Source organism: Macrosteles quadrilineatus, unplaced genomic scaffold (assembly GCF_028750875.1).
Source record: "Macrosteles quadrilineatus isolate MER2022 unplaced genomic scaffold, UCM_ALF_1.0 Scaffold_9__3_contigs__length_116548681, whole genome shotgun sequence".
NCBI lineage: Eukaryota > Metazoa > Arthropoda > Insecta > Hemiptera > Cicadellidae > Macrosteles > Macrosteles quadrilineatus.
Genome location: NW_026542602.1, coordinates 85,909,637 through 85,921,535, shown reverse-complemented (window position 1 = coordinate 85,921,535; position 11,899 = coordinate 85,909,637). Strand labels below are relative to the sequence as shown.

General features: G+C 36.4%; 1 protein-coding gene across 1 annotated transcript; it reads right to left on the bottom strand.

Annotated features, from left to right (window-relative positions):
• Window positions 1–5,682: 5,682 nt before the first annotated feature.
• Window positions 5,683–7,521, bottom strand: LOC129003611 (uncharacterized). The gene has a single exon (XM_054431909.1). It carries the CDS (start codon window positions 7,519–7,521, stop codon window positions 5,683–5,685), a length of 1,839 nt encoding a protein of 612 aa, XP_054287884.1.
• Window positions 7,522–11,899: the final 4,378 nt, after the last annotated feature.

Here is an 11,899-nt window from a genome sequence, read left to right as displayed (position 1 = left end):
TACTATTATAGGCCTAGGTACACTCGAAGTTCTGTACCCACGAGCACCTTCGCCTCCACAGAGCTCAAGAGCTCTTGGAACACTTTCCGGGGTAACTGTTACTTCCTATGTGTATTAGCTTCTCACAGCTATCCGCTGTAACTGTTATTATTCCATGAATTTAAGTTGTGGTTACAGTTGACAGCGACAGCAGCAGCTGTACCAATTTGAAGTACGTCTACGCCTACGTGATAATAAATTCAACTTGGACAATGTAACTACGAAAATGGTTATTTTTATTGGGGAAAATAAAAATAGTAAATAGATCTATGAATATGTAAAATGTTTTATGCTAGAAATTATGTTTACATCACAGTGTTTTAGGCGAATTTCCCAATAGGGGAGTAAGTTAGCTATGTAGGTGGCACGGTAAGACCTAGACCCGGGACCGATTTCCTTTTTCATTTTGATGTCCCCAGAGGCCAAAAACACCAATTTTAATGACATTTCGGTTTGAAGTTGTAAAGGTGGGATAAACTTAAATGAGTTTACTAACCAGCATGATCGGATCATGGGAACGGGCTTTTATGGGATAAAAGTTTTTCTGATTTTTGACCCACAAAATAAAAAATTCCCAATTTCTTTCTAGACCCTTTTAAAGAGCTTAAAAAAAATAAATAATTTACTTAGTAGCCTACATATATCAAAGTTTTTTTGTACGGTTAATGGTAACGGATAACATTCAACAAATTGTAAACTTCCTGATTTTCTTCCTTGTTCACATGGGAAACTATATTCCCATGTGATTCTTATGGAGAATATTTTAAACTGTTGTTTGCTTGTTTATGGACATATTTTAATCAAACTTGGCAATTTCTTTTTTATTTTATACTAAGCTAAGTGTAGTGGCACCACACTATTAATATTTTACTAAAAAACACACTTTATTAGTTTCCTTGTAGCATCAAACCTAAGTACTCGAACCTAATGTTATAGATTTGATTGAAAATCAATCTAGACAGATGGAAATTCGCTTAGTCGGCAGGTTTGCTTGGTTGGCGGGGGGAGGTTTTCTTGAAGAGTAGGCCTATTTTAATAATTAATTGTTACTCCCATTAATTAAGGTAGTTAAATTATTAATTTATCGTCACTCTTTACAATCCACAATTGAATTAACTGTGACTAGTAATAAATATTTTAATTAAATATATAGGCCCTATACATTTTTTTTTTTTTTTTTTTTTGGTAGGAAGGTGTGAATGCATTTACGCACACCCTTGCTCCTGCAAGGGTAGTGTGGGACTAACAGAAACAGACTACCCACTAAACACACCTCCCCCCTCCCTCTAAGATGGCTGGGGAGGGCGGTCACAGCGTAGCAGGATTTGGTCATGATTTTCCGCAGCCTTTTTCTGTGAACAAGAGAAATTTTACAAACAAATTCTTTCTTAAGCATTAAGAACAGTCAGTAATTGTTTACCTAGACTTTATCCTTTGCAATTTTTTCCTTTGAAACATATAAAATTATTTTTTATAAAGATAGAAGACCAGAAAATATTTGTGAAGCAAGAGGTAATAAAATGGGGTTTTCTTTTCTTTTAGGCATTGTACAAATGCAGTGGGCATCGTCAATATATACAACTTAGCCTAAGGAAAACCATGCAAACAAAGCACTCAAAATAGGTCTGCCTCACTAATTGGAGATATAAACAATCAGGTCGCTAGGGCCTATTGTATTTCTTGGAGGAAATAATAATAAAGAAATTTGTCTATTGTCTATGTCACTTTTAAGCGTATTTCTAAGTAAAAGATAAAAGAGACATGTAGGGATAAAAGAGTGTCAGAAAAAGTAATATTGGGGTGAGGGGAGGGTATAAAAACGGAAAGTAAATAAAAGATACATCTAATAACACTTATAACATATATTTACACTTATACTGTTAACTCACAAGACGGTAGATATACTGTACATAAAATATGGTACGGTAAGTGCCGATCCATCTTTTATGTATATTTACCATCTTGTGAGTTAACAGTATAAGGGTAAATATATGTTTTAAGTGTTATTAAACGTAACTTTTATTTACTTTCCATAAATTTAATAACACGTACAAAGCTGATCAAGAAGTTATTTAGTATAACATCCAAAAAAATTACAAAATACAAGATCGGGTAAAGGGTGGGAGTAGCCAGGTAACAAGGTAGGTAAATAAATTAACGTTAGGTTAGATTATTGTTTATGTAAAAAATAACCTAGCCTACAACATAACATTACCTTATGTGGTCGTTATCACCTCTACGACAGAAGAGCACCTCTTTAATCTCAAATGCTTTTCCGAAGAAATTATTTAGTCGTAATATATTCTTAGAAATTTGTTTTGAGTGACATATATCTTCCTAGGAAAAAATTGCAGGTCTAGGCAAACCATTAACGAACAGTCATAAGGCATTCCCGCCAGGATTCTCCATATCCTTCTGTAAACAAGATAGAGGAATTTCACATATATACATAAATTTCTTAAGCATTAAGCATTAAAATCAACTAAAATAAAGAATACATGCATAAACTAGGTTCTACCACCTAATTTGAAAACTCAGCTATGCGTAACATAGGCATACATTCTTATCTATCGTTTCAAACTTTGAAGCCGTGCACCGCACTTTGCCACCAGGCAGCTCGTGTACATCATCAAAGGTTTCCCTCGGATGATGGTCTCCCAAGTGCAGTCACAGCTCACGGCATACAATGCTTTCCAATTGAATTAGTTAAACTTAGGCCCTATTAAAAGTGTGAATACAATACCCGGTAGCCTACCTGGCCACGAGGATAAATAAGGCAGAAACTTAAAATATGTGCTGTTTAAGACTCAGATATGAAAATTGAATATTTCAATGAATAATTTCCTAATCTATTTAATAATAAATTTACTAACCAAAATGAATTGATAATTTTTTAACAGAAATAGGCTAGGCTGTTTACTACATATCTCAAAAAAGTTGTAGGCTAACTGACATTAAAATGTCCATTACCAGCTGAATTCATATAGCCTAAACAGCACATTTACAATATAATTAGTATTAACAATGTTTAGGTTTTAAAAAACCATCAGCATCACTACAGCCCGGTTGCTTGGATGCATCAAGTATGAAAACCTATAACCTAACCTATAAACTTCACGTAAGTTAGGTAGTTACCTTAACATCACCTTATTATTATTTTTAATAGGTTAGAATAGGAAAGGTTGGATTACATTTGGCTAACTTAATAGGGTTGGATGGTTCAAGAAAGGATGGAATTGCATATTATCTCATTTTAACCTGATCTAGCCCAGACAAACCTACCTGACTAAGATTACCTACCTACCTGATTAAGATAACTTGATAAATTAATTAATCTCTTAATCTAAACTAGCCTACAGTAGCCTAATCTAACATCTCCTATTCTACCTTTACCCTTAACGTATTCACAACAAATCTGATGACATTTCCAAAGACTGTATATTACTATTAGCTTTCTGTAGTGCAGCAATTCTAATCTCATGAGTCTCTTTAACAGTAGGTTTCAGTTTCAGTCGATTGATGTTCTTTTTTTTTTTAGTGAGAACTGTCTTTGAGGCTCAATATTTTTTCTTACATTAATGTTATCAATGGGAACAAATAAGCTGGATGTTTTCTCTTTAAGAGCGTCAATTTGAGGATCTAACGATTTCAATGTCCTTTCAACAATTTCCATTTGTTGAACTGAAGTTGCTCTTTTCAAAATGGAAAAAAGTGGTTTGTTGCTTTATTTCTCATAGTTTCTACATCATTGTTCTGTGAAGGGTTTCTTACCGTAGAAAGAATCAGGCTTGTTTCATTTTTGTCAAATTCAGTTTCACTTACCTCTTTGTCATTGTTTTCAGGAGACAGATGTGGCCCATTCAATTCAGGGTGCAAAGGCACAGGCGGTATGTTGTGATCAAGTGTAGAGCAAACTAAATGTATGTGTTTACACATGTTCCACTTAACACAAGCATCAATACAAGTGCACTGAAACTTGTGAATGCATGCATTACAATGTTCACACATCAGAGGACAGTTTTCGCATTGAATTTCATTCAATGACACTGTATAAACTTCACAGTCAGATGTTGAAGAGAAAACAAGCCAATTATTTGTATCATTCGAAATAACCTCTTTGGAACTTAGTGTCATAGCTTTTTTATGCCGGTCTCTTATAGTTCGAAGTTGGTGGGTGAGCTTACCTTTATGGAGAACAATCAATCGATCAAACAGCTTGCGATTTACAAATCTTAGAAGAGCGTGTAGGGTGATGTCAAGGCGCTTTACCATCTTACCTTTCAAGTACAGGTAGTGATGTAAAATACCTGGGTATTTAAAACTCGGGGTAAATACCCTCCGGGTAAATACCCAAAATCCATAAATACCCGGGTATTTTGGGTATTTATGAAATCAATTTAAATTTGTTTATATTCACCCCTAAATATGTTATTGTTATCACTACATGATAAATTAGGATAGCCTATAACACCTTTTACAGTAACTTGAAGCTTTGATAGTACCTTTTATTTAATGATTTAGCACTTTTTTTGTAAATAATACATAAAGTTTCTTAATAAGCATGGGGTTTCGTGTCTCAAATCGAGTAACATCAGTTAAATTTAACATACTAAAAAATAGGATATTAAAAAAGGCTGTGGCTATTTCAATTTTTATCATTTTATAAATTTATAACCATAACATAAACAGGCTGGGTGTGCAGGTGTGCAGTAATAAAACAAGCCTGTGATGCTACCTTTGATTGAGAATGCTAGAAACTAAACACTCCCTATGAAATGAAATCAAGACAACACCTCATCAGAGAAATAGTGAACCTAAACCTACTTTTACTTTTATTTAATTATGATAGTTAAAATTTCTATTGTATAAATGGCTTGGAAGGCTAGACAGACCTAAGCCTGATTGACATAGACAGAATGGCAGAATACTAAAAGTAATTTAACTTTTCTGTGTTACCGCTTAGTTGGAAACAATAATATATTTGGATAAACCTACTAAAAAAATGTAACTCCTGTTTTTTGGTCTAACTTAATATAATTTTGAAAGATTTATTGTGCTATAAATTCAAATGTTTTGTATCACAAGTTTATAAATTTAGGTTTTTTTTTTATTTTGATACCATTGATACCAACAAAAGATCTAGAACAAAAATATTATTAAATCCTGCCATATCCTGCAGATTGAATTTTAATTATTTTCATAAGTTGTTTACACATAGGTCACTACTAGGTTAAATCTTCCTGTCATTCTTTCTAAATAATAATTATTACTTTACAAATTATTTTTCTTCACTTCCAATGAAATAAATTCATTTATCTATCATAGAAATTACAAAATCATAAGGAGTCAGGACCAGTGCAACCATGCGACCAGGGTATTATGCCGATAATGCTTTATGCTCAGACCTGGGTATTTATGGCGATTATACCCATAAGTAAAATGCTAGTAGTGACCATATGAAATTTTGTTTAACACATTTTATCATCATTTTACTATCCTTACAGGGTAATAATTGCAAAAAAACATCTAAATCTTCTCTAACTTTAATAAAAATTATAAATACCCAGTTTTTGGGTATTTACCCGGGCCTGGGGTAAAAACCCGGGTAAATACCCAATTTATATTTACCTACCCACTGGGTATTTACCCGACCCACATCACTAAGTACAGGTGCTTGAAAATTCCATGAAGTCTTTCAAGGTGCATGTTTGTGTTGATACCTGCTCCTTTGCGATAGCAATAGGCCCATGATTTATAATTTTTGCCGTAGTTTTCCTTAAAATACAAGCCAAATTCTTTTGTTTCAGAACATTGACATACCTCGCTGATAATCACAGGCATAATCTTTTCAAAGTTTTTCACGTCCACTTCATTTTGTAGAGTGTACATTTTCTTTAATGTTTCTTTCCGCAGGTCCAAATCTTTAATATCCGTGTTCAGTCTTCTCTGCCAAGCTCTCTGCACGTGCCATGAACAGAATAATCTCATGTCAACATCTCCCATAGTCGATTTCCAAGAATTATAGAATACATCTGCCATGTCTGTCATAAGTACCTTTGCTTTGATTTCTCCAACTTTGCTCTTTACTGAATTTAGAAACAAGTCCAAAGCTATGTGGTCATTTCTGTTTGAAAACAAAAATGCGCAAGGAAATCCTTGACGCATATCATCCAGCACTAAGATAGTCGTCATTTCAAATTTATATGCATTAGTTCCATGGGTAGAATCAATGCAGATACAATCTCTTTCATATTTCTTGAGCATGCCAGCTTGGGCTTCAGTCATTATGCCCAGCATGAAGTCGTCTTTGGTTAGTTCAGGGTAATCGGATGAATCAAGACCCTGAGGTTTGTACATTATGACTGAGTTCTTGTCACTAGCTATTTCCATCTCTACCCACTTTTCAACACTGATCGCATCATTTGTATGCCGTACACATTCACTATCTAAACTATATTCTCTCACTATATTTCTCAGATCTTGTTTTGTCAGAAGATGTCTCCTCGTAACCTCTTTAGTAACTGTTTTCTGAACCTCATCAATAATAGCATCAAACGGGATTTTTTGGGCAATTTTGGTTGCAATAGTTTGTCGTTCATCATCAGGGATACTCAAATGGGCTAACAAAGCTTGATGTCCTACGTGAGTCTTACAAAATTCCACTTCAACGCTTCCATTTATCATCGAAGTAATAGCTTTCATTTTTGCAGGGCAGTAACTATTTATTTTCTTTGTTCCCTGAATTTTCATGGATCGTTTACGCTGACACTCAGAAGACAAGTGCGTTCGGTAATTACCCGAACGATGACACTGATAGTATGTCACTTTCTTGTCTTTACTTCGGTAGCTACCCCTCCTGTTGATGAACAGAGATTTTTCACTTTCTTCATGACACTTCTTCCACTTTAAAAATTCATCTTCACTAGTAAATGTAATTTTCTCTGATTCAACATTGATCTGATGTTTAGAAAGTAAGTGTTCATTTAAATTGGCTGTCTTACCAAGGTCTGAACTACATATCGCACACTGAACAGTTTGTGAACAATTGGGGTTTCCATCATTAGGGCTGTATCCGTTGTGAACATTATCATAATGTCTCTTCAGAGAAAACCTTTTAGTGAATGTCTTATCACACAGTTCACACTTTAAATTGGCTGTCTTACCAAGGTCTGAACTACATATCGCACACTGAACAGTTTGTGAACAATTGGGGTTTCCATCATTAGGGCTGTATCCGTTGTGAACATTATCATAATGTCTCTTCAGAGAAAACCTTTTAGTGAATGTCTTATCACACAGTTCACACTTTAAATTGGCTGTCTTACCAAGGTCTGAACTACATATCGCACACTGAACAGTTTGTGAACAATTGGGGTTTCCATCATTAGGGCTGTATCCGTTGTGAACATTATCATAATGTCTCTTCAGAGAAAACCTTTTAGTGAATGTCTTATCACACAGTTCACACACATGAGACGTCATTCTAAGTTATTAAAACTGAATCACTCAAAAGTTCATAACAAACTACTTACACTTAAAACTTCACAACAAAAATTCTACACACACATTCGACATTCCAGTTGACATTTAGAGCCTAACTTAGGCCTACTCTTATAAATAGATAAGTTATTAATTTAACTATTTCAAAGGCAATAACTTCGACCTAAACTCAACTGAAAGGCCCAACTTACTTAAAATAAACCTAGACCTACCACTACAAAAACTGCAATCTAACAAATTCATACACAAACACAAACACAACTCAACCTAACCCTCTTTCTTGAGGAATCCGAAAAATATAGGTTAAGTGAACACTTAAAACTTAATAAATAATTCATGCACGTAAAACATTTAATTGTCAATACCTCAAATCAGCTTCAGCACACTCACAGCACTTTAATTTTCATAATCATAAAACACCTTTTCAAGCAGCTCAAGTCAAAAGTAAATAAACAGTAAAGAATAAACACCTTTTCCTTTACAAAACCAAAACCACAATGCACAGTAGCACAGTTTGCTTGCAACTGCTGCAACTGTTGAATGAAACAACTATCTAATCAGGACCAATACAGAGTTACAGTGAAGCTATTACACAAATAGCTGTTATCCCAGGAACTGTTCCAAGGACTACTGTGCATGTGGAAGAGGAGGTGCTCGTGGGTACAGAACGTCGAGTCCTAGGTACTTTCCTGTTAAAGGGAACATTTAACAGGGGTGGCTGTGGAACATTTTAAGGGAGGTGGCTGTGGCAATGGCGGCAGGTGAAGACGTTCTCTGTTGTCCCAGTTGTAATATTTCAGTAAAAGATAGTGACAATGACAAAGCTTTGCAGTGTGATGGTTTTTGTGACAAATGGCATCATATTGCCTGTGTAGGAGTTGAAATCAAAGATTATAAGAAGATTGTAGATTTAAAAGATACTGTGAAGTGGATATGTGAAGCCTGTGTCGGCAAACTGCAGCACATGAAGAAAGAAACAAGACGTGGAAGCTGAAAAATATACAGATCTTCGGAAAATTGTTGAAGATGTAGTCAAAATGGTCCGTGAAGTGAAAAGTGATAATGTAGAAATTAACAATAGACTTATAAATATTGAAAATCATGAGAGGTTATGTTCTAAAACTTCAGTTATCGCAAATCATCCGATTGATCCTTTCGGTAGTTCAAATCGACCGTCAACGGAATCGAAAGTGCGAGAAAATGATGTTAGCACGATTTTAACAACATCTAAAAGCGTGAAGAGTGTAGGCGTAAATGAATCTACTCTAAATAATGATGACTTTCCGGATTTCCCTAACAAAACCAATGTAATCCCTGAGGGAGGGTGGAGTAAAGTTGAATATAAAAAGAAGAAAAGTGACAACCAGCGACAGAAAGCGGACGATCAACAAAATCGACGTGGCCGTGGACCAACATCAAACAAGTCAAACAGCAACAGCAAACATGGCGATGATGCAAACGCTCCCAACAAAAGGAGAAACTCGGAACGTAAATCAATGCAAGTTGTTATTGGAACTGGTAATGACACTGCAATTTGTGCTAGTGAGAAAAAAGCCTGGTTTTACTTAGGAAGGCTAATAATAAGTGACACGTCAGCTGAAGCAGTGAAAAAGTTCATATCGGATTCTTTTGCTGGAGCTGAAGCGTTGGTTGAAAAGCTTGATAGTAAAGGAGGAAATGCAAGTTTCAAAGTTGGTGTGGATTTCAACAAGAAAGATGACTTGCTTAATAGTTCAGTATGGCCAAAAAATTCACTACTGAAACGTTTTTTATTCATAAGACCTCGGAACAAATCGCTCCAATAACGACAGACAACTCTAACCTACCTTCTGTTAGGACTGGTAATAGATGTTTGGAGGGTAGGCCTAGAGTAAGTCAAAGTGAACTTAGGCTGGCTTGTGTCAATGTGCAGTGCCTTAGGACAAAAATTAACTTGCTGTCTCTATTCTTAAATGATGTATCTCCTGATGTTTTATGTTTGAGTGAGCATTGGCTAGAAGAGAGTGAGGCCGAATTTTATAGTGAGATAAACTCGTTGTCTTTGGCCAGTGGCCTATATAGAACTAAACATAAGAATGGTGGTGTAGCGATTTATCTGGCTAATACCATTAAATATAAGAAGATTGATCTTAGTGTATTCTGTACTGAAACAGACTTTGAACTCATAGGAGTGGAACTGGTGGACCTCTCACTTTTTGTTATTTCTGTATTTAGACCCCCTAGAGGGGATATTGATACTTTTTTCACAAATTTGGACAGATGCTTGACCTGGTTGGCTCATTTCAACACTCCAATAATACTGGGCGGTGACTTCAACATCCATCTAAACCAAGATGAAACAAAGACCCACAGGTTCGACTTTGTTCTAAAAAGCCATGGATTGTTTGTGACAAGCGTACTCCCACACGTGGCCCTGTGTGTTTGGACACCTTTGCGACTTCGCTTGACACCAGGACTTGTGCGACTACCGTTGCTGATCCGATAGTGGCCCGGATCACTGCCCGGTAATCTTGGATGTCCCATCTCAAAGGGTGAGTAACCCAGATTTCCTACCCTGGTTTGCTATGTATAGTAAGATTATAAGACCTGTTAGTGAAGATAAGTTTGGTTACCTTAGGTTATCCTTAATGTGTAAAGACTGGAATGCAGAAATTCAGACTAATGACCCGATTATAGCTTTTGACTCTTTCTTTAATATTTTTATGGACTCTTTTGACCAGGTCTTTCCTCAGAAAGTACTGCCTGGACGTAAGCCTAAGCCCAAACCTTCATCAACTACTGGTACCTAAGCCTAGGCCAACCAAGAGTAGGCCTTAACATAATGGTAGCAAGTCGTGGTACACACCTGAATTGGTTCAACTGAGGAAATTTGTATTGGCGTTTAGCGATAGATATAAATATGCTGTGGATGAAATAGACAGAAATAGGTTTTTTAGTTTATACATTAGAAGTAAGAGGTTGTACAGAGCAAAGGTGGATGAGGCAAAGAAACTTAATAACATGATTGGTATTGAGGCTGCCAAAAATCCCTGCAAGGCAGCATGGAATCTGGTGAATAATGTATCAAAACAAACCACAACTCTCAAGTGTACTGCAAATCCTGATGAATTTAACAAATATATTCTTGGGGAAATTGACAAAATCGTAGACTCAGTAACTGTCAGTAATGTAAACACTGGAACGGAAGTACCGAACAAGCCTATTGTGAACCCCCTAAATGACTGGTTCTATGTAACGCCTCAAACTATCATCAAAATAATTAGACAGTTTAAGAACTCGACTAGTCAAGACATCTATGGTATAAACATTATTGTTCTGAAACATGTTGCCGATATTATCGCTGAACCCCTCGCAAAAGTGCTCAATGTCTGCATGACCCATGGGGTTTTTCCCGATGCATTGAAAGTCTCTAAAACCGTACCTATCTTCAAGAAGGGTAACCCTGAAGATATGGGAAGTTACCGGCCTATCTCTATAGTGCCTATGTTCGCAAAAGTTTATGAAACCATATTAAAGAATCAACTTGTTAAGCACTTTGAATCAAACTGTCTGTTTAGCGACTCTCAATATGGGTTTAGGAGTGGTAGAACCACCACTACTGCAGTTCTTAAGCTTGTCACTAAAATAGTCGATGCCTTTGAAGAGGGAAATACAGTTGCACTGACTCTAGCCGATTTAAGTAAAGCTTTCGATTGCGTTCCCCACAATCATCTGCTAGACAAGTTGTATTTGTATGGTGTTAGGGGGCCAGCACTGCATGCCTTTGAATCCTATCTCTCAAATCGAACACAGATAATGGCTGTAAGAGGGGCAAACTCACAACCACTGCCAGTTAAACATGGCGTGCCCCAGGGATCTGTGTTGGGCCCTGTGCTTTTTTTGGTGATGGTGAACGACCTCGGGCAGCTTGGTAACGTCTTGCTTTTTGCAGACGATACGACCATCTTTGCAGAAGGAAGTACTCCTGAGGAGGCCAGGGTCAAAACTGAACAGTCTTTTGAGATTACTAAGAACTGGTTCAAGGTAAACAAGCTCTGCCTAAATGAAGGTAAAACCCAACACATGACCTGTACTCTGTCTCGAAATCTTATCCCTGGCAACCTGCCTGAGGTTAAATTATTGGGCTTCACTATCGACCCCAAACTCACCTGGGAAAATCATACAACAAAAGTTTGCACTTGGCTTGCGAGGGCATTACATCTCCTCAGGAGGCTCAAACCCATGCTCACAAAGCAGTATTTGTTGACTGTTTACTTTGCTTTGTTCCACAGCCATCTCAGCTATGGGTTGGAAGTTTGGGGCCATGCAGCTGGTTGTAAGGATGTACTTCTGATACAAAAGAAGGCGGTTAGAGTCATTT